Raw genomic sequence first — 22,347 nt, 5'->3', positions numbered from 1 at the left:
AACGTACATTTGCACCGAATTCGTTAATTCATAAAAGTAAATGTGTTTCTTCTTCTGACGTCACACAGTCTGAACGTTTAATTTAGTGCGTAACTTTAAAAGACTTGACGCTAAAGCTAACTCGGGCCTATAGAAACTATAGGCGGCGTGTGCTGTTGCCATGGTAACGGGATGCTAACTTCCTCCCTCCCGGCGAAGAGCGCGAGCTTCAAGAGCCGACAACTTTTAAACGGATAAAAACGGAAATACCGGAAGTTACCGTCAGCAGAGCACGTGTCCCGGTGCTCCCGGTGCTCCCAGTGCTCCCGGTCAGAGGCCCTGGCGGAGCAGGCGTGCGTGACGTCTCCCGGTTTGAGGAGCTGCGGAGAAACTCGTGTCAACAAGAAGTCACTTCCTCACAGGCCCGAGCGTCCTTCAGCCAATCAGAAGCAGCGGGAGGGAGCCTGCTCGTCTCTGATTGGTTGTTTGCTCAGCGATGAGAACTGGTTCACAGGTGAGTGATAGAATCTGTAGAGGGATTAAAAACTATTAATATGAATGGAAAATACAACATCTTCATGATTTTAATAATCACACATCAGTTAAAAATGTCTCCACCAGAGAACTATATCAAAAACTATGTGTCAAGATCTAACTTCTTTACTTTTTGTGTTTTTAAAAAACTTCTTTACTTGTTTCTTTGTGTCTAATAATCAACACAATAAAACAAGTTAATGTGTTGATTCACAGCAGAACTACCTGCAACCAGTGTTTTCTTTAATTATCAATATGGATGATTGACTGATTGATTGATTGATTGATTGATTGATTGATTGATTGATTGATTGATTGAATGAATAGTGAAACATATCTGTCAGTGCAGCCTGAGCTAAACTATTCAAACTGCTTGTTCAGGAATACAAACATGTTGATTAAATAATAATAAACAACCTAATCAGTTCATAAATGATCAGAATTGCTGCCAATTAATATTCCACCAACTGACCAATCCTCCTCCACGTGGGGATAATGAAACTGGGGCCCAGCCGAGTTACAGAGGTTTCACTTTCTGTGCTATACAGGAGTTTGGTTCCCTCTTGTGGTCGTTAGGGTTCAGGAGGGTGGCATGCTTTCATACTGGACTACATTTCCCACAATGCAGCATATCCTGATGCCTTTACAGAGAAACGGAAACAAGGAGACCATTTGGACATTTTCCTCTTTTGGTTTTTGATTTAAAATTAATAACTTAATCTTCCAGGTAGAGTACAAAATAAATAGTTTTATTTTGTTGTTGTTGATTTTATTGTACAGTTGAGATATTATTTGGAAATGTAAAAACTAAAACATGCGTAACAACATTACAACAATAATAATAATACCAACATAAATAAATAAATAAAACACTGGGGGCAAAAGTGGGATAATAAAACATGTTAAAACAAGAAATAAATCATCGCATCGTCAATACAATAATGTAGAAAGTAAATTAAACAAAAAAAATCAAGCACATTTGGAAAAAAAACATTTATATAATAGTTTTCTGTGGAGCCTTGTGGAGTCGTGTCGTACTCTGGAAGGTTAAATATCCGAGCAGCACCTGAAGGCAGCGCAGTTGCAGGCCAGCGCTCCCTCCTGAAGCTTCAGCTCCGACAAGTGACAACTAATAAAGTAAGTTTAATATCTGGATCTTCACATCACATCATCGCGGAGGGTTTATTCAACACACACTCAGAACAACACGTGGTATTGTCGTGGATCCGAATAAACCACGGGAAGGTCCCGGGTGCGGTCTTTTGTTTTTCTGATTTACTTTCTGTTTCTGTTTTCTTTCCACAAACTGACCTTTTAAAAGTCAATAAAACAGATTGAAGCTCATTCTCATGTGACTACAGCTGTTTTAATACAGAGACTCCGCTGGTTTAGTTGTGGGGAAGTATTTGTTTGAGGTGAATTGTGTGTTTATATTTGTTAAAGTTAAATTCTACTGCGCAACAAGGAGGCTAGTGAAGCGGTTTTTGACCCAGCTGATGTCCTCAGGTCCTCAGGTGTCTTTCTGAGTCTGTCCAGCATGGAGGGACCTTCAGGGGCCGCAGCAGCTCAACCCCTGGCCCGCAGCTTCTCCCAGGTGGTGTTCAACAACATCCCCCAGTCATACCCCCCCTCCACCTCCCTCACCTGCCACTACACTGCCTCCTTCCAGCCTCACCCCAGGGACTGGGTGGGCATCTTCAAGGTGAGTCATGTTGGAGTCACTCTCTGTCACTCCTGGATTGAAAGTGTACCGGGGATTTTATCTGGAAATTGCCAAATAAATGTACAATAATAACAATAAATCATATTTAATAGCTCTGTTGCGAATAGAGTTACTGATGCAAGTATAAAAGATTGTAAAACACTGAAGGATGAGGTTCAATGTGGGAAAGTGTGCGATGATAAAACTGCTGAGTCACATGAAAAAGATGGAGAATCAGACTGAAAGTTGGTGGAAGGATCCGGAGGCTGATCCAGGAAGTTTCTTTCACGTTCTATAACCTCGTGAGAAAGAATGTTTTTCAACATTTTCACTGATATTATTCACAGAATAATTGGAGAATACTTTGTGGGACTGTTTTCTATGAGAGTTAGAAATAGTTTCAGATTTTTAATGTGAGTGTTTTCTGGGTTTTTTATGTAGTAAAATAAAAAATAAAAAAAGACAATATTTTGGGAACTTGTGACGGGGTTTTTCACAATTTTCTGTCTTTATACAAACAAACAAATCTAGAAATTTGTCTTAAAACAAAATCAATGCAGCTATAGTTGTTTTAAAGGTTGTATCTTATCCAACCAGGGTTAATTCTGGCATTTTATTACATCTAAATATAAATAGTATCTCACTTGACGTATCCTCTACCACACGTGTGTTGAGCTCCAGTGTTTCTCCTGACGTTTCCTCTGCAGGTGGGATGGAACTCAGCTAAGGATTATCACACCTTCGTGTGGGTGGAGCCGTGTCTGGATGTGGTCGGACAAGAGTCGGTGACCAGGCAGACGCTTTTCAAGGGTGAGGAAGAGCTGGATGTTTGTGTTTGTACCGTTCACCCTGATCGTGTTGTGTGTAAACAGATTTAAATCTAAATCTGATCTGTCAACTGCCGTCAGGGGTTTAGTTTTCACATCAGCTGATCTGGGTTTCGTTACCTCCACTACAGCAGGATTACTCAGAACATCCTGGACAGATTTTATCGAAACTAGTTGGAAGGATGAGAAGAACTTATTGTGTGTGTTGATCCGGAGAAAGGAATTTATTTCAGATTTTCTCGAATACTGTGAGATAGGACATTTATGGATCTTGATGGAAAACCTCAGGTATATTTGTAGGACTGATATCTGTGTGTGCAGATCAAAATAAATCCAGATCTAGTGGATTTACACGTGGTTTCATGAGGGGATTGTATTTAGGGCTGAGCTCTGCTGAGGGACACTCTTGTCCAGGTTCAGTTTCCCATCTCAATCCTTTCTGTTCTCATCCCGTCAGATTACTACCTGCCCAAGGACGAGATGGAGTTCTACCAGTTCTGCTACATCGACGTCACTGGTCAGGTGCGGGGGGCCAGCACTCCCTTCTGCTTCAAAAGCCCAGAGGAGCAGAGCTTGACCTCCAGACTGGATGATGACATCCTGGTTGTTACAACACAGGTATCAAACGCAAACAAAGAGATTTGGAGCAAAAGCGACTGACTCGGTTTTTCTTTATCTCTCGTTTAAGAGTTGGGACAATACATGACTGTGAGTATTTGTTTGGGTTCAAGATGCTGGTTAGAGATATTGTGATGCAGATACCGTAATCTGAAATGACTTTGATTCTTGCGAAAAGGTCGGCGACCATGTGAATCTATCCGATATGGTATCTAGTCGATATGCAAAGTCCAGGTATCGGTACAGGGAAGGTAGAAGTGCCTGTGCTAGTTCGACATCGAGTGGCAGGGTTGGGGCAGAATAAAAACTGCTGATGAAAACCGATGTGTGTCTCTTCAAAGTAAACAGAGCTTTATATTGACTTCATGTGTTTTGTTGAGCACAGGAACAAGTGGATCAGAGCGTCCGCGAGAGAGATGAGCTGCAGAAAGAGTTGGATCAAATTCGGCAGGAAAACGAAACCCTGAAAAGCGCTTTAGAGAAGGAACGACAAGACGCTGCCGTCTTCAAAGTATATTTTATTACAAACCAAGTGTTTGTGTGGGAGTGAACATGTTTGCTTGTTGTGCAACAGTGAAGTAAAGATTGAACTTTGGTTTTTTGATGCGGTGTCATTGATTCGTGCAGGAACAGAATGAGGAGAAAGAGAGCGAGAAGAGTCACCTGGTCGAAGAAATGGGTCAAATCAAGGAAGAAATGGGAAACTTAAAAAGCACCTTGCAGCAGAAACTTCAGGAAATAGACACTTTGAAGGTTTGTTTTCAGACCACGTGTGATATTTAAACTCGGTGTATAATCGTCAGAGTGAAAACTTAACTGCAAAACAATGTCGCTACCAGGAGGAGCTGCTGGTCCAGACAACACAGCAACTGGAGCTGGAGCAGCACAGAGCGACCGAGCAGAAGGAACTGAGCCGAAGTTCTGACAGAGCAGCAGCTGAAAACGAGGTAAAGATCATTTCATCCCCTCGTTTCAGACTCCGATCTCAGTCTCCTCCTGTAAGTCTTCTTCTTTGTTATCTTTGATTTTCAGAAACACACTCAGGAGAAATACGATCGAGCCGTGCTGAAGATCAATCAGATGAAAGACGAGCACAAGGCTCTGAAGGGGACGATCGAGGCTCAAAGTCAGGACATCGCCAAGTGGGTGGAGTCTGCGCTTTAACCAATAACACAAAAATAAAAATGACTCTTTTAGAAGTTAACACACAACGTTTTTTTAACGTGTTTTAGGCTGAATTGCAAACTCAGAGAAGGACAACGGGAGCTGTTCAAAACAGAAGACAGCATCCAGCTTCTACAGGTAAATCCAGTCCGCAGCTTTAAAAGATGAACGATGAAATTTATTTAATCCATCACGACTCAGAGTAAAGGGAGTATGGAGGGGGCCCCCAAGAGGTCAGGGGGCCCCTGTGTGTGAGGGGGCCCCAGGGGCAGAGCCTCTGTACAACGTGATGATTCATACTTGTAGTTTGAAAGTCACAGAGCTCAATTAAACAAATAAAACAAACCTGTCCGGGGCGGAGACGATGATAAACGTGTGTTTTCACCTCCTGGCAGGTGGATCTCCAGAGCAGCGATACACAGAAGGATCGGCTCGACGCAGAGCTGCAGAGAGTCACACTCAACATGGAGGACTTGAAGAGAGAGAACCAGGAGCTTTGTCGGAGGCTGACTCAGCAGGGGACGCAGCAGGAGTCCCCAGATGATCTGGCCTCTACCGGAGGTCCTCTTCAGGCGCTCGTCAGCCAGCTGCAGGAGGCTCAGGTGAAGCTGGCCACCGAGAGGGATGAGACCAGAAACACCAAGAGACAAGTTGTGGCTCTGAACGAAGAACTGACGAATGTCAAGAGGCAGCTGGATAACGTGGTCATGGCTTGTGATGAGGATCGACGGAAGAGTAACAAATTTGAGGTAAGCGGACTAGATCTAGACTGAGGTTTAGCAAGTGGCCGAAAGTATATGGACAAGAAGTTGTTTACTTTTGGTGCTGAGGAGGAACCGGACTGCTCCCCCACACCTTTTAGGATGAGCTCCACAAAATGTCAGGGAAATCAGTTCAAACGTAGATAAAAACTAAACTTTCAGGGGTCCACGAACCTGTACAATAAGTCGTGGCCTCTACGCGTGTTGATATCGTAACTTGTTTTCCTGAATTACCTTTCAGCTGCAGCTCAGAGAGGCACTGGAGGCGGTGGCAGATAAAGACGGCCTCATAGAGGAGAACGAGCACATGATGCGTCTCGTGAAGCACGAGAACGAAGACCTCACCAGAGAAAACAACGTACACTCACACATTAACACTTTCTTCACACAGAAAATCTTCAATGTCACCATGTGGGTTTTTTGTTATTTACGCTTGTTTTCTCAACTCTCATAATCTGTCAGAATCTCAGGAGCAACATGGAGGGCCTGCGCTCAGCGTATGCCGACCTCAACGCTCCCACCAGCGACTCGTCACACGGGCAGCCGGACTCCACCTCTCCAGCTGGAAACACTTCCACCATCCCTGCACCTGATCCGACTGAGCACCCGTACGAGGTCATAGGTGAGTGACCGGCTCGGAAATGAACACTTTACAGTTCGGGCGGTTTTCAGAAACTAAAAGATAGAGAATCTAACTGTAAGAAAAACGTACAGGGGTCCGTTCACTCACGTTCAGGGTTTCTGGTGTTTTTTTAGCCAAGGAGATTGTTGTGTTTTCACAAAGGAACAAAAAATAACAAAGGCAACCCAATCGACGGGGAAATAAATTGTTGAATCAATAATGAAACTAATAATTAGTTGCAAACCAAGAATAAAACATGAACAAACAATAACTGTATTAATTATTTGGGGTTAACAGATTCTTCTCTCCTCACAGAGGACGTTGCAGAACCAGAGGAGGTGAGTCAAATCTCTTTTTCTCTGACACAATGTTGAGTGGAAACGTGCAGCGCTTCTTGCTCGTTTAAAAAAATCACAGAAACTGAAAAACAAACATTGGATTGAATTGAGGTTGAAGACGCGGGACAGCACTCCCTCGCTCACGCGGTGCCCCGAGCGACCCGGCTGTTGTTTACCGTTTATTTCCGACGTGGACTTTAAAACCTAATCTGCTCCCTATTTCGTTACGTCTCTATTTCTGTCCCCGGCAGTTGTTGATGTGTCGTCACTGCCACGAGAGCTTCCCTGGCATCACCCGAGGTGAACTGGAGCAGCACGAGGCGAGTCACCGAGTGTGTCCCTTCTGCACGGTGATCTGCGACCACATGGAGCAGTCCGTGTTCGAGGATCACGTCTACAGCCACGAGCTGTGAGATCTGCACCGCCGGCAAAACTGCAGCGGCATGGGAAATTATTTTACAAATCCTGTCGGTTAGGTGGTCATGTTTAAAATACTCTTTTCAGCTTTTAGTAATTTACTGCCAATTATTGTCACCTGTAAAACTGATGCTCTTTACGTTTTACACATGAAATAAGTAGTGAAGGGGAGAAAAGCCTGAGGAGCAGATGTAACCATTTATTTTTAGGTTCTGGAGAAGTTTCGTGAATTCAGAGAAAGTATTTAAAAGTCAAATTGCACAGTTCCTCTGGGACTCGAAGATCTGCTGCTTTAATTCTAATGATTCCTTCTTAAATCTGAAGTGTGAATTCCAGGAGTTTTACAGTTTACAGTTTCCTAAAGGAGTTGATTTGTCACAGTTCTCCGTTGGTCATCAAATCCATCACATCCACATTTATTTTGGTCAAATTTGATCTTTTAATTACTTGATTTAAAAAAGGTCTGAAGAGAAAACTGTTTATTTTCTTTTAAACTAAAGCTAATATGAAGCCATTAGAGTTTCTGTATAGACTAAAAATACAAAACCTGAAGAGCTTTGGAAAACAATGAGGTAAACATGAAAAAAGGTGAAGGGGCAAAAACATACTCAAGAAAATCATGTGATCTTAAAGAAGATGAAATATATTTATCACAATTATTCATTTCCAGTGAAGCTTTGCACTTAGTATCTCAGAATTCCTTTCTGTGATTAGTTCTATTGATTCAAATGTTTGTTTTAATCTTTATTTTGTTTTTTAATAAGCTTGACAGGATGAATTGTTGATGTTGTCGTTACAATCGAACCGGGGAGTTTGTGCCAACGACCATAAGCACATGTAAAATGGTCCAGTTGATAAAATAAAAGTTTGGTTAAACTTGTGCAATAAAGCTGATGTTGTGTTTTCTGTCAAAGTAAAAGTTTCTATGTGCAAAATTCAACAGTTAAACACAGTTAAAAACCAAGAGGAGACGTTACACTGGATTTCAAATGCAGTGGAACAGAACTCAAGCTGATTTCAGTGACTCAGGAATAACCTCAGTGCACTTGTTGAGGAGGAGGGGGGAACCTGAGGAGGAGAGTTTTCCCTCCTCGTGTCCAGAGACTCCTCTCGGAGGGAGTTCGCTGCCAGCTCCAGGGAACCAGCCAAGTCCGTCACATGACCCTTCACACCACCTTGTGTTTTCCAACGTGTCTGAAACTGTCACCAGCTCGAAGTCGGGGGTCCAGCCCAGCTTTCTTTCTTTTTCTTAAGGTGTCATCTGATTGGCCTCCTCTGGTGTGACGTCCCGGGATGTGAGCTCGGAGAAGAGAGCAGGAAACCAGTACTGCGACTCCCCGGCTGCCTGAGAGTCCACCCAGGCCAAACCTTCTTTCAGCAGGTGATCCTGGAAACACGGGAGCAGAGGTTTTTAAATCAGGGATCACACAGATGAAGGCTTTAAGACTTTAACATAAGGAATTATGGAAAAGATAAAATAACCTTGAATTATTTATCATGATATCTCATTTTTCAGTATTCCACAGCTGAATGTTACAGGTGTTTTCTCTGCTAACAACCATGAAAAGGTTTTACTCCATAAAATGCTTAAAGAAACACAAACATCTTCACTAACCCTCATTTAGATCTTTGCTTGGAAATTACCTGAAACAATTAATCGATCCTCAGAATTGTCTATCAACAGATTAATCAACTAATTGTTTCATCACTTAAATCGTTATTATACTATCACATAATTCATCCTCTCATTTGAGAAGCTGAAACCAGATTTTCTTTTTAAGAAACTAAATTCAAGGTCTTTTTAAGAAGTTACCGTGCATCAAGGCAGAGGAAGTGAGAGACTGACGGACGACACTTACCAGAACGTGACAAGCTCGCTCCTTCTCCCATTTGAGACCTTCCTTGATCTCACTCACTGTGACGAATCCCTTTTTCTACAAATGAACAAAGAAACAAACACACGTCAGTATTTCCCACACAGGAAAAACCTAAACGAAACATTTGTCTGACAGGGATGAAGATGGACTCGGGTCAAGAGAGCGAGACCAGGAGCTGCGTGTTACCTCAGCCAGCTGCAGAACCACAGTATGATCCATGTTGAGCTCTGCTGGAACTGACTGCACCAAGTAGGACCCACCGACAGGAATCATCCCAAAACCATTCCCCATCACCTTCAGTTTCTTTATCGCTCTCATCAAGTCGTCTCTGAGAAGCACAGATTCAATCATAGCAGTAAAAAATACAACTCATACCAAACACGTGGATATTTAATGACCTAAATATGGTGTGTAGATGAAGAAGGAAACCAGCCATTAACAGAATAAACAGTTTGAAATCTTCTAGGTGGAGAAAAGAGTAGCTTTACTTACTGGCTCACATCCTGAGCGTATTTACCTCTTCCCTTCAGTACTCTCTGATGGAGTTCATTCAAAGTAATGAGCCCTGGAAGGAAACACACTATGAAGCTGCTGCAGTGATTTCATAACTTCATATTTACTGTACTGACAAGCTTTGAATATGGTCAAACTATCAGTGATGCAGTCAATTACAATCACAATCCCTCAGTTTTCATTGACAGATTACAAACCTCCATTTCTGTGTTTCAGCGCCAGGCACACTTCAATAATCTGAACACCGAGCTCGTAGTAGAAGTCACCGACGCCGAGCATCTCCGACCAAAAACCTTTCCCAGCTGCGGAGTGAAAAGAAACGGGAATTATTCAGATCGACTTTAGAAGATGTGACAGTAGAACATGTGATTTAAACCCACTTCTCCTCAGCTCGTTATCCATTTATTTGATTATATACACTGAAGGATTCTTACAGGCAAGTGGGTCAACTCCGATGGTCGCACACATTTCCTGAAACTGAACCCTGAACTGGGAGCTCTTTCGAATTTCCTGCTTGTGTTTGCTGGCGAACTCCTCCAGGTTGGATTTGAACGTCTCCAGCTGTTTGGACATCTGGTGGAAAGAAACACAGATAACTTATAATAATCATTTCATGAACAATGCAGAACACAGTTACACATCAACAGAAATATTTACACTCACTGGAAATACGTGGCAGCTTCAGATTTGTGACTTAGAACCGGAGCAGTTAAAAAAAAGATCTATAGATTCATGTGTAAAGGTGCATGTTTATTTTTTCACATCACTTAAGAACATTGTGATTTTCGATTTATGAATATTTACGCTAACAAGCTTTATACAGTCAAGTTTGAGCATTAGCTGTTTTTCTCGACTTTACATTATAGAACATTTAATATGTTGTGTTCATGGACTGTTATGAACTGTCATAGACTAAACAGTTGATTCAATATTCAGCAGATTAATCAAGACTGAAAATAATAGATGCAAAAGTCGAAATAAACACGAAACCATGTTTTTATTTATTTAAATAAACATCTGTACTATTTGTTAGCAGCAGTGAATAAACAGGTAAAACGTAGATATGAGTTCACTCTTAAATTAGCATGAAACAGAAACATATTCATATTTACAAGGGAACTGAATTCATGGATAATACAGTGAATTATATGGACTCTTCATTCCGTGTTCTCACCTGAACGATCTGATCTTCTGCCAGAACGTTTCCTCTTTCTTTGTATTTGGCCTGAACAGAAACAGACGATTAAACTTTCACACATGTTGTTGTTTTTAACGTTAATGTGAAAACACCCATGTTCACTAGCTTCACCTCCGCTAGCTTCTTCTTAGCCACAGCTCCGGCTCCGACTCCTCTGCGACGCATTTCCACACCAGCTCGGTTTGAATTATAACAGTTAAATCTAAACTACCGGAGTGTTTGTCGCGGGACAATGACAATAACGTATTTGTACGTTAGTTTACGTTTTAGCTAAGCTAACTGTGGCTAACAGATACTAGCATTCCCTTTTCAAATGGCAGGAAGTAAACTACTTCCTCCTGATCAGTGAAGTCTAAATGTGTCTTATACCGCCCCCTGGCGTCAGGGCGAAAATTGCATATATATTGGTTTTATTTTATTTATATATTTTAATATGAATTAAATATTTAAAAAAATCCATATTTAGAAATTCTTTATTTTAAAATGTTACTTTAAAAAACAAAGCACTCAAAATTTAGTAAATTTAACTCCTGTGTACAGCACTACTACTGTAGCTTAAATTTAATTCAAGTCAACAACATGAAATCTATTTTGAAGAATATTGTCTTACTTTAAAATTGAGATATCTTTATTACAGGCAATGAAAAACCCCAGAGATAAACACACTTGTGCATTTCATTCAGAAAATGGGCTTTAATGCAGTTTTATCAGCGGCAATACTCTAAATGTCAGAACATGAAAACTGAATATCTGCACTGAGATTCAATTTCCTAAAGACTTAGTGCTGAGCTAACAACCTACAGCAAAGATGCATGCACCATTTAACACATTTTTAAAGAATGAAAAATTGTCAGTGTGTGAAAAAGTAATGGTTTGTTAATAAAATGTGAAGGTGGAGCCGGAACGTGTCGGTTTAACTGCTCCATCATCAGGATGTTTGATGACAAGATTTCCCATTTCAATTTAAATGTAGAAGAGAAGAAGGAGAGGGACGCATAATATTTGTATAAGAACATTTTTGACAAATCTGCAGAAAGGATGTGGAGCTAAAAGACTAAATAATGTTTCCACCATCTCGTTCAGTCAGTGACAGAGAACTGAGGTTGTTTCAAAGGATGAAGAGTTCATGAGGGTTCAGAAACACTGAAGAGGAAGAAGATGATGAGGGTTCAGAAACACTAGAGAAGATGAAGATGATGAAGAAGAAGATGGTGAGTGTTCAGAGACACTAGAGAAGAAGAAGATGAAGATGAAGAAGAAGATGATGAAGAAGAAGAAGAAGAAGAAGGAGGTGGTGAGGGTTCAGAGACACTAGAGAAGAAGAAGATGAAGAAGAAGATGATGAAGAAGAAGAAGAAGAAGAAGGAGATGGTGAGGGTTCAGAAACACTAGAGAAGATGAAGATGATGAAGAAGAAGAAGATGGTGAGTGTTCAGAGACACTAAAGAAGAAGAAGAAGAAGAAGAAGAAGAAGAAGAAGAAGATGGTGAGGGTTCAGAAACACTAGAGAAGATGAAGATGATGAAGAAGAAGAAGATGGTGAGGGTTCAGAAACACTAGAGAAGATGAAGATGATGAAGAAGAAGAAGATGGTGAGTGTTCAGAGACACTAAAGAAGAAGAAGATGGTGAAGAAGAAGATGAAGAAGAAGATGGTGAGTGTTCAGAGACACTAGAGAAGAAGAAGATGATGATGAAGATGTTAGTTCCCAGCTCTTCTTCCTCTCCTCTTCTGATCCAAACCCTCACAACACCAGACATGTTCACCCTGCACATTGCGCATGCGCAGTACTCGGCGCTTTGAGCCTTGAGGAGGGAACATGGAGACAGTTGCAGGTGAAGTCGAGTTGTAGACGAGGTGAGTTTAAAAACACGTAAACACGTATTAATGGGACCGAGTCTGTTAAAACTAACAAGCGACGCATCGAGCTCCTTTCGGCCGCTTTGCTCCGGATGCGCATCTTGTTAGCGAAGCTAGCCGGCTAGCGTTAGCCGGTTAGCTAGCTAGCTGTTATTGTTTTTCATGATTTCGCGAGAACCAAAATGGAGGAGATGGCTGCAGCCTGTGTCCTCCACAGCCACTCCCGAGTCCTTGTGTGAAGCCCCCCACGCACAGTCCCCCTCACCCGGGCAGTTAGACCCGCACCCAGCCCCTGTGTGTTTGTACCGCAGTGCCAATGTAGCTTAGCGTGATTTTCAAATCCCGGTGGAGGGTTTTAGGAAAAGTAGAGATCAGGTCCCTCGGTGCTGCAGCTTCCCTCGGTTTGTGTTATGGAAGCTGGTGTCCATCTTTAACTCCCAACTCAAAGCCGAGCAACAATAACAGGACACTGGGGTTTTATTGTTATGCTTCTTGCAGGAAATCAGCTGCTCGGCTCACATGGGAGCCACGTAGCCGTGGTTGCAATGCGGGATGAGAAGTCCCTGTGTTCGCCATGACTCTGAGATCCACGCTGTTTCCAAAGACGGGATCCAAGCAGAGCACCGACACCATCGACTTCGACATCACGCACTTCGGGGCCGCCACCGTGAGTCCGCTGATCCTGCGGAGGGAGCCGTGCGACTTCCTCCTCCATGTGCAAGACGTGCAGGGCGGCCACATCCCGAGCAAGTCACAGGTCTTAGACCAGATTTACATGACAAGCAAAGTCGCCCTCGCCGCCACAGTTGCAGAAGTAGTTCAGGGTGACAATAAAACTGTGGGGGTGTTGTCCCCTGTCAGACCAATGGGGGGTGAGGGAACCCCGGTGAAAGGTAAACCCCTCTCTGTTGACAACATGGATAACCCTCAGATGGCTGTGAACAATAACCCTAAGGATGCTGGTGCCGAGGACAGCGGCAAGGGGGTTGTCCCCGGAGTCGTCGGCACCGCATCCATTGAACTCTCGTCTGAGGGCAAGTGGAGGAACATCAGGAAGACCCCTGCCAATCCCCACACGCAGGCCAACTGCCTCCGACAGATCCTGCTCCTGCAGCTGGATCTCATTGAACAACAGCAGCAGCAGCTGCAGTCCAAGGACAAGGAGATAGATGAGCTCAAATCAGACAAAGAGACGGTATGTAAACGTTGTTTTAATCTTAGTCTGGGTTAGGGGGGAGGGGGGGGGGTACAGTGCTGATTAGATGTGCATACAATGTGAGGGTTTTTATTCACGGCTTCGTCTTTTGCAGTTGCTCGCTCGCATTGAGCGCATGGAGCGTCGCCTTCAGCTCACGAGAAAGGACCCCCCACGGGATAAGCGACTGTTCCAGCCCCTGGAGCCTTGGACCCCTGACAAAGAGGACATGTGGGATCTGGATGTGGAGGAGAGTCCACAGCCCAACCAAGCCAACCCACTCCCCTTTAGTCGGGGTGGCAAAGGTCAAAAGAGGTAAAAGAGACAATGGTAGAAGGCACTCATGAATTATCTGCCACAGTACCTGCCCATATAAACCTCACTTCTTTATCATTTTTCTTACCAAACACAGGAAGTCTTGTTTTGGAGATGCAAAGGTCCAGAAATCCCGGGGCAAGAGTGCAAAGCTCAGCCCCCACAAAGCTGAAATGCAGCCCGGTTCTCCGAATCAGAGAGAGCTGCGTAGTAAGGAAACCCCAGAGAAGATGGGTCCCATGAGGTCTGGGGCAGAAAGGGACATTTTGCTTCCGTGCAAAGAGGAGCCTGAGCTGAACTGCCAGATGGAAGACCTGCCCTTCATGTCTACCACAGAGATGTATCTGTGTTGCTGGAACCAACCTCCTCTCTCCCCTCTGCGGGAGACTTCTCCTAAAAAGGAGGAAGAGGTGGCCAGTGAGTGGACTCCTCATGTAGTACATGATATGCTGATTGTTTGTAAGCCTAACCTATATCCCATCTTTAATCACTTTATCCGTCAAATGTACTGAGCACTCTATCCACGGTGATCCTCCTCTCCATCCGTCTTCCTCCCACTCACTAGTTCCATCCTGGAGAGAAAACTACATCGAGCCCTTGGAGGACGACTCCTCCAACTCAGTGGAGGTGAGAGACACACACTGATTAAGCAATGTTAATAATCCTACTTCTAGAGTGTGACAAGTTACCTCACATCAGACGGCAAAGCATCAGACTCATGAATAATATAAGTGTGATCTTGTTTTCCCATCAAGCCGATGGATGACGGCGTGTTTTTGAAACGCCATGCGAAGCTCGAGTTGGATGAAAAGAGGAGGAAAAGGTACAAAGAACGTTTCAGCCCATAAAACCTATAATAACCTGCACTGCGCTGTAATAAACATTAGATCAAGTAATTATGTTCGGTGCAGGCGTGCAACTTAAACATTATTAGTTTAGCGCTCAAACTGCTCTAAAGCAGGACAGATTGAATTTGTTGTCTATTAAGTCTTGATTCATTATTTAGTCCAGTAATAAGCCAGATGTAGGATTTCAGAGCTCTACGATCTTTACTCATTTCCTTTTCCTGCCTGTGTTTTCAGATGGGACATCCAGCGAATCAGAGAGCAGCGCATGTTCCAGCGTCTGCAGCAGCGCATGAACAGGAAGAAAATCGTCCAGGAAACCGAGCCGGAGGTTTCATCCTTCTATCCCGACACTGAAGATGGTACGTCCGCAACTCCTAACATCCACAACACCCTGAATAAAACTGGGTGTGGTGTAAAATGTCAATAACAACTATTAAATGGATTCTAACTCTTTTTTCTTTTCATGTCTTCCAGTTGAAGCTATAGTGATCACTCCTTTCTTGCCTGTGGTTGCGTTTGGACGACCGTTGCCCAAACTCGCACAACAGTAAGTCGGAGCTGCTCGATTCTGCTTCATGCCACAATTACTGTGTGGGCAGCACATGCTGGCGTAATCCATAACAACAGTATCCATTAAGTCTGTGGAGTATTTTTTAAATTTTTTAATTTTTGTCTTCCAGGAACTTTGAGCTGCCTTGGCTGGACGACCGGAGCCGGTGTCGCATCGAAGTTCCCAAAAAACACACACCTCACCGGACCTGTCGGAAGTGAAACCCATGTGGCACAAACAGCAGAGAGAGAAAACGCTCACGCCCAGATTAGAAAATACCACATCTATCTTGTCTGTGATGGGGGGTGGGGGGGGAGACGAGTTATCAGCTGCTATGTATAATTGCTGTTCAGTCTCTCCAGTCTCAACATGTCACCACACACCAGCTGATGGGAGGAAGCTGCGTCAGCGGGTGTCCTTGATATTTTCCATCTCATTTACACCTCTGAAAGAAGAACTCGGCTTCCGTGCATGATGCTGCAAGATCGCAGTCCCCCTGTCAGCAGCCGGGGAAGATGAAGTATCAGTTTCTGTCCTGTGTCCAACAGTTATATGCATGTTCAGTAACAGAGTGTTTATGCATAAGTCAGCTGACAGGAATCGATGGGGACTCGAAGCTTCAACACGTCCATTTCACATTGCTCGTCATTTTAAGCTGAGTAATCAGAGCTTGAACTGTTGATCAAGAGTAACTCAGCTTTTTGCTCTGGGGTTTTCCCGGCGCTGTGTCGTGATGTGTAAAGCCGTCATTGTTCTCACACACCTCAATTAAGATGTTATCACTGTTCTGGTGTGATATCTGGACTTTGGAGCCACACTCCGCATGATGTCATATTTAAATCCAACGTGAGGAGGTGCAAAGGTTTGAAAATCAAGTCGCGGACGATTAGACGGGTGGTAAAGCCGACATGGAACCCAGTGATCTGTTCCCTTCTTTTGTTTCTTACTACCTTTTCTTTTTATGTGGGTTGCATGGCTCTGTTATACAAAAAAGATTGTAGCATGGCTTAACCTCAGAAAGGAGAATAATCTCTGCTCCCTGGGCTGTGAAGTCTACAAAGTACTGTTCTTTGAAAGCATGAGTTTTTCGGCTGCTCCGTTCAGTGAGATTTGCTGGTTCAGCCCGAACAGTCGCATCAAAAAAAAAAGACGATCTGATTAAAAACAAAAGTACAGTTCTGATCTTAATCTTCATCTTACATCCAGTTAATATTAGCCGAGTTACGTGTATGCACTGGTGTCCTGAGGATGCAGACATCCGGAGGAGCCATTTTAGATGATTAATAAGCCTGCTAGCTGTAGTCATAGCGATGTTCACTAGTATGCTCTCTCTCTAACATGCTGCCAGTTAATCTCTCCCTCTCTGACGTCATCACAGTCAGTGTTTCTGCTGGTGTTTCTTCCTCGCTGCGTTTTTGCTCGACCTGTTTTACATATTGATGCAATGGCTTCGCACAGCTTCAGTACATCGACCTGCCAGACGTGCGTGTCGGCAGACGCTGGAAACACAAATCTTTTCTTTTTCTGTACATAGCTTTCAGAAAACAAATGTACATAAAACATGGCTGTTATTTTTTTATTATTTAATGTCAGAAGTGTTGAGTACATTCAATATTGTTCTATGATTGTATGTTGACAAATTGACAGTTTTGAAAGTTAAATTGTTTTTGGAATAAAAATAACTTGTCTATGATGTGTTTCAAGTTTGCGACTTGATAAATGGGAAATGTGTTTGAGGAAAATAGATATTTTCAATGGCAGTTTCTACTTATTAATGCTTAAGGTTGAATCAGCTTATAACTGCATTAATTACATACTTATTAAAGCTAAATAGGGGGACAAATAGCCATAGTTAAACTTGTATAAGTATATAAAAGCACATACCTCTAAATCTGCACCAAACTTCACACACATGAATATCAGTCCCCTAAATATATTTTAAAAAACTCTGTTAGGGTGTAATGTGTAAAAGTAATTATTTGATCCGTGTGCATCCTTCCACCAAGTCTCAATCAGTTCAGTAGTTTTTGCATAATCCTGCTAAAAGACACAAACAATGAAACCATAACCTCCTTGGTGGAGTTAATAAAAGAACCAAATGAATAAACCAAACTCCAGGTGTAAAAAGTCTTAAATAAAACCACCACTTTGTTAAATCTGGAAAAAAAGTTTATTGAATAAAGAAAAGGCAAAAAAACCCCAACAGGACAGTTTAAACAAAAATAAAATAAACATCGCCGACTCTGAACATTTTGGTGAGAATCCTGCAGATCTCTGACGCTGCAGAACTCGGGAGTGATGAGTCGGCTCTAAACACTTTCCTTCTTCGTCTCTGATCATTTAGATATTTTCAGAAAATAAAACTGTCCCATCGGTGAATACAGACAGAAACATTGTTGAGATAATACACAATCACAATCTTCAGTTAGACCCGGACCTCCGTCCACTCTCACAAATAAACTAATCAAAACCTTGTGTCTGGGCTATAGAGTATATTCCATAAGATAATCATGGTGATGATGATACAACGAACACCAAACCTGTCTGATGTACAAAAAGTGCTGAGTTTGTTTACGTCACCCATATAAAATATCCACTTGTGTAATATTACCCACGTCCACCCAGGTTCTTTTAAACATGTCAGCGTTAGTGTTAGTATAGGTTGTGAAAACATCATGCCTTGACGAGTTAGTTTTTACACAGACTGTGAAATCAACTCTCAGAGGATCTGCGTCATTTGGCAAAGTCTTAAACGTGACATGAGTTTTCTTAACCTATGACGGGTAACGACCCTTGTGGGGTTGTTTGTTTTTCTATTTTTGGATTAAATACAAGATACACGCATGAAACGAAAACACCTCAAAACAGAAAGCAACACACGGGCCGGGAAACAGCCAGCATTCTGCCAGTTAACCCTTCCAAAAGAATCTAGAGTGTGTTTGTGTCTTTATCGACAAACCCTGTCTGTCAGATACTGGGTTTAGTCTCTCCGCAGGTTGTTCAGCCGCTCCTCCAGATCGGCGTCGGCGTCGGCGAGGGCGGCCTGGGGCTCCACCTTCTTCCCTCCGGCCACCGCCAGGTTTCCTCCGGGGGTCGGGAGATCTGAGGAGAACACAGAGTGGGATTTCAGTGTCATAACAAACAAACAAAACCGGACATACGACATCTAGCACAAGTACAGGGTTGGGTTCTGATTAGTTATTATAATTTGTATTATTACAGGTATTAAAGATCGTTCCATCTTGCTGCCGTCAAACTTTACAACCAGTCGATCACAAGCACCGTGTACTGTGACTTACAAATTCACTCAGGTGTCATTTAATTTAACTGTGAAATCCTAATTTTCGGTCTGTGCCTTCTGTGCAACCCTGTTTATATATTATTACTATTTCTATATTTCCTTATATTCATAGAGATGATTCCTATTTGCTGCTGTAACATGAAAAATGTCCCCCTAGTGGGACTAACAAAGGATTATCTTATCTTCTCTTGTCTTACCTCCTGATTAGTTATTATTTTTGTCCATAAAATGTCAGAAAATAATGAAAATGTATAATTTCCAACCGCCCAATGTGACGTCTGCTCATGTATGATAAAGAAAAGCTTCAAATCTTCACATCTGAGGAGCAGATATCAAAATCTCAGATCTGCCAGTTGGAACAACAGGTTGTGAATAGGATTGTGTGTCGTGTAATTAATATCAATGTTGATAAGTTTAATTAACTACAACTAAAAACACGTGTAAAATGTTCATTCATTGCGATGGAGCATTTGTTTTTCCTTACGTGACAGTTCGTCGGACATATTCAGACCCAGCTCGTCCAGCACCTGGGACACGATGGCGTCACTGCACATGAGACACAATCACACGTCAACAAGGTAAATGCAAAACAAAAAGATTGATGCGTTTGTACACAAAGGAAAAGGTTGTTTTGTCCATTACCTCTCCTCCTCATCATCTTCATCACCCATGGCGTCGTCAATGGCGTCGTTCATCATCTCCTCCTTCATGTCCATGATTTCACTCTGTTTTTCAAATTCCATCATGATCTTCTGAATCTGAGGCAGTTTCAGCTGTGAAAGAAAACAAATACACGTTCGTCATCACTTCTTCTTTAATCCCAACAGAGTAACTCAGTGAATACTGGACGGACCTGTCTGTTCATAGTGGCCATGGCTTTGGTGACGCCTTTCATAGCCTGCGCCATGCTGTTGTTGGACTTGAGCGTCTGTATCTTTAAGCTGACAGCCTGGATGTTTGCTTTCATCATGATGAACTTCTTCACGTAGCGCCTCGTGCGAACCAAATCCTTCGCCATGATCTTGACGGCATCCTGCAAAGAATAAAATAACACGGAGTTAGAATCCTCTCTTTACGATTTGATTCCCTCCTCATAACAACACGTGTTCATCTCACCATTTGTCCCTGTTTGGCCATTTTCTTTATGTCAGCGATGATCTTCTTCTCCTGCTGCTCCAGTTTGCTTCGCTCCCGGTCCAGGTCTCTCATGGCCCGATTGAGCGCCCTCTGGTTCTGCCTCAGCATCTCCTCCGGGGTCCTTCTTTTCCCGAACAGGAAATCCATCTGCTCGAATATAGAAAGGAATGTATTAGGGGAACTGAAATTATTTGTTAATTTGATTTATTGATTGACACAAAATAACCCAAAAACATGAAGTCATTTATCAAGCAAAGATATCAAACATCCTCTGGTTCCAACTTCTGCTTTTAACTGGTAATGAAGATAATCATTATTATTTTTATTTTCTACTATTCTCTCAGATTTCATTGACTAAACTTTCAGTTCAGGGCAACAAATGATGCATATCTTCATGACCAATTATTCTGTAGACTGTTTCCCAATACATTAAAAGAAAAGAAGTAAATCCCATAACCAGAGGTGCCATCTCCATGTCCCTGTTTTCTGACCAACAGTCCGAGACCCAAAGACAATCACTTTGTCTTCATATATGAATTCGCTGCAGCAATTAGGTGATCGACAAGGAAATTAATGATTTTAGTCCTTTTTCAAAACATATAATGGCAGATGTTTGCTGCTTGAAGCTTCTCAGACGTGAGAGTAAAGTGGAAGTCTTTGGATTCTGGACTCTTGGTCAAACAACTTATCAATCAAACCTTAGGCATTTGGAGACGTTGCTGTGGTCTGTGGAGAATTAAAACAAGTGTTATGTTGTCAACGGTTTCAGGATTTTACAGAGCAAGACAATAAACAACTAGAAAAATTCCTCCTGTCGAGAAATTTTTGAATGTGTGCCTAGTGCTCGCTGCCGGCTGGAGAGAGACGAGAGAGAGATCCAAAGCCTTGGACATCTAAGACATCAAAGACATCAAAGACATCAAAGGCATCTTTCCTGGCTAAACACACTGGAAAAGAGAAAGCTAAACTCTAGCAAAGCCCTCGAACAACGTGCGATTATTCAAAAACGTATAAGTCCTATCTGTGAAATAAAAACACAGTGAGAATCCCAAGACTTTGCCGAACCTACGAATATACTTTTTTGGGGGTTAGAAACACACGGATATCTTTTCTATTGGATAGAGTTATGAAATGGGACCTTGGGAGCGAGTTAGAAAAGATGCTCCTTCCAGAAAGTTCCTCTCAAAATGAACATTAGCCCCAATGGAGAACTAAAGTTAAAACATGTATACAGCCAAAAGTTTAGCTCGGAGATGTTTCATAGTGACAGTTCTGTGAGGCTAACACGTTTGCCAAAGTTTTGATCTAAACATCTTGTATGACAACCTCCATTGGTGGCTTTGGGAGCTGAACATCTGTCCTGCTCCTCTCTCGCTCTAAACGGCCGAGAGACATTGACTCCCATTCATCTTGTCCCCGGTGTTTTTTGGTGATTTTCGAGCGAAATTTCACACGGAAGAAGAATAAGAAGTCAAATAATACGTAAACAGAATAGTAAGATGTGGCCAATGTACAGGGACACATCCTAATCATGATGAAGAAGACGAAGAGGAAATCCTCACACGACAGAAGCAGAGGAATCGTTGAGGATTCTGTTATCACTTGCTTGTTCAGTTGTGAACGTGTGAATCGGGGATTCGAACCTGTGGTCACAGTGGTCAGGCCTGTTTCACCTCCTTGTTTCCTGGAACATGTTACTCAGCAGTTATCTATGTGACCGGAGGCCCTGACGTCTTCAACCGTGATGTCTCTCACACATTAACCCCAGAATCACACACTGCTCCCGGCTGTCTCTCATGAAACCCCCCCCCCCTCCCCCGCACGGCGTCCAACTCACCGTGAACCGTTGAAAAAGGTTTGATTCCCGCAGGTGAAAGTGTCTCCGGGCGTCTTCTCACAACAATATCTTCGACTGTTTGTTTTTTTTTCAACCGACGCTTCCGTGTTCAGAGAGTTTCACTTCCGGGAAATGACGTCAGGGAAGCACATCGAAGGAGCGGACGTGCAGCTACGTCACTCGCGTCAAGCTCAAGATGCCAGTGACAGGAAGTAAGAACTTTCAAAATAAGACCTAAAAACTAAAAGCTACTGTGAATATAAAAAATGACAATAAATAACTTTATTAAAATAACCAAGAATCTTATGGTGGTTGCACATTTGAATATTACACTGTACACGTGTTTAATGATGAGCTTCTCTGTAAACTCTGCATCATATTCTCATCTTTTCATTTTACACATGTTGCTATAAAAAAAATTGCAGCAAGTTAATTATTTTCATGATAAGAACTTTATTATTTTCTTACAACAGACAATATCTTCACAAATGTTTGTCACAAGGGGTGCATCAAGTAGACCTGGGATGTTGAAGAAAGGAAAAAAGAAATTAAAGATCAATTAATGGCTGATTATTATTGTGCATTATTGTATGAACATGTGTTGTTTGTTTTAAATATAAAGAATAACCACACACAACCAGCAAAATGCAGAGAAAACCTATAACTACATAACCATGACACAGTACAAACACACATAAAACATGTAGGGAAAAAAATAGTTGGTCCTATCTATCTATCTATCTATCTATCTATC

At 42.4% G+C, this 22,347-nt stretch overlaps 4 protein-coding genes across 10 annotated transcripts; 2 read left to right on the top strand and 2 right to left on the bottom strand.

The window, feature by feature from the left end:
* Nucleotides 1-1,533: 1,533 nt before the first annotated feature.
* calcoco2 (calcium binding and coiled-coil domain 2) lies at nucleotides 1,534-7,237 on the top strand. 5 transcript variants are annotated; one of them, XM_034570567.1, is made up of 14 exons: nucleotides 1,534-1,646; nucleotides 2,003-2,215; nucleotides 2,923-3,025; nucleotides 3,500-3,660; nucleotides 4,046-4,171; nucleotides 4,288-4,413; nucleotides 4,500-4,607; nucleotides 4,693-4,802; nucleotides 4,893-4,962; nucleotides 5,220-5,573; nucleotides 5,827-5,943; nucleotides 6,048-6,207; nucleotides 6,523-6,546; nucleotides 6,795-7,237. In XM_034570567.1, the coding sequence occupies exons 2-14, from the start codon at nucleotides 2,051-2,053 to the stop codon at nucleotides 6,956-6,958; spliced, it is 1,788 nt and encodes a 595-aa protein (XP_034426458.1). In that variant the 5' UTR covers nucleotides 1,534-1,646; nucleotides 2,003-2,050; the 3' UTR covers nucleotides 6,959-7,237. The 5 variants fall into 5 exon arrangements, with proteins under 5 accessions (XP_034426458.1, XP_034426455.1, XP_034426459.1 ...); XM_034570564.1 differs by having other exon boundaries at nucleotides 6,792-7,237; XM_034570565.1 differs by having other exon boundaries at nucleotides 1,570-1,649; nucleotides 2,007-2,215; nucleotides 6,792-7,237.
* Nucleotides 7,238-7,584: 347 nt separating this feature from the next.
* Nucleotides 7,585-10,871, bottom strand: snf8 (SNF8 subunit of ESCRT-II). Its single transcript, XM_034570569.1, has 8 exons — nucleotides 10,662-10,871; nucleotides 10,527-10,577; nucleotides 9,787-9,925; nucleotides 9,550-9,654; nucleotides 9,332-9,404; nucleotides 9,026-9,167; nucleotides 8,822-8,896; nucleotides 7,585-8,349 (listed from the first exon to the last, which is right to left on the bottom strand). Exons 1-8 carry the CDS (start codon nucleotides 10,713-10,715, stop codon nucleotides 8,212-8,214), a joined length of 777 nt encoding a protein of 258 aa, XP_034426460.1. The 5' UTR covers nucleotides 10,716-10,871; the 3' UTR covers nucleotides 7,585-8,211.
* A 1,401-nt stretch (nucleotides 10,872-12,272) lies between these two features.
* msl1b (MSL complex subunit 1b) lies at nucleotides 12,273-16,416 on the top strand. Of its 2 annotated transcripts, none has more exons than XM_034570684.1 (10): nucleotides 12,273-12,407; nucleotides 12,909-13,605; nucleotides 13,721-13,920; nucleotides 14,018-14,337; nucleotides 14,486-14,547; nucleotides 14,676-14,743; nucleotides 15,003-15,127; nucleotides 15,243-15,315; nucleotides 15,449-15,608; nucleotides 15,691-16,416. In XM_034570684.1, exons 2-9 carry the CDS (start codon nucleotides 12,985-12,987, stop codon nucleotides 15,537-15,539), a joined length of 1,560 nt encoding a protein of 519 aa, XP_034426575.1. In that variant the 5' UTR covers nucleotides 12,273-12,407; nucleotides 12,909-12,984; the 3' UTR covers nucleotides 15,540-15,608; nucleotides 15,691-16,416. The 2 variants fall into 2 exon arrangements, with proteins under 2 accessions (XP_034426575.1, XP_034426574.1); XM_034570683.1 differs by having other exon boundaries at nucleotides 12,274-12,407; nucleotides 14,018-14,379.
* Nucleotides 16,417-17,689: 1,273 nt separating this feature from the next.
* On the bottom strand, nucleotides 17,690-21,750 carry chmp2a (charged multivesicular body protein 2A). 2 transcript variants are annotated; one of them, XM_034570791.1, is made up of 7 exons: nucleotides 21,594-21,719; nucleotides 20,455-20,482; nucleotides 19,736-19,906; nucleotides 19,473-19,652; nucleotides 19,262-19,392; nucleotides 19,104-19,165; nucleotides 17,690-18,420 (listed from the first exon to the last, which is right to left on the bottom strand). In XM_034570791.1, the coding sequence occupies exons 2-7, from the start codon at nucleotides 20,461-20,463 to the stop codon at nucleotides 18,299-18,301; spliced, it is 675 nt and encodes a 224-aa protein (XP_034426682.1). In that variant the 5' UTR covers nucleotides 20,464-20,482; nucleotides 21,594-21,719; the 3' UTR covers nucleotides 17,690-18,298. The 2 variants fall into 2 exon arrangements, with proteins under 2 accessions (XP_034426682.1, XP_034426683.1); XM_034570792.1 differs by lacking the exon at nucleotides 20,455-20,482 and having other exon boundaries at nucleotides 19,736-19,903; nucleotides 21,594-21,750.
* Between the last annotated feature and the right edge of the window lie 597 nt (nucleotides 21,751-22,347).

This window comes from Hippoglossus hippoglossus, chromosome 19, assembly GCF_009819705.1.
Source record: "Hippoglossus hippoglossus isolate fHipHip1 chromosome 19, fHipHip1.pri, whole genome shotgun sequence".
In the NCBI taxonomy this organism is placed as follows: domain Eukaryota; kingdom Metazoa; phylum Chordata; class Actinopteri; order Pleuronectiformes; family Pleuronectidae; genus Hippoglossus; species Hippoglossus hippoglossus.
The sequence above is the reverse complement of the archived record's forward strand: the minus strand, read 5'-3'. Positions and strand labels throughout refer to the sequence as shown.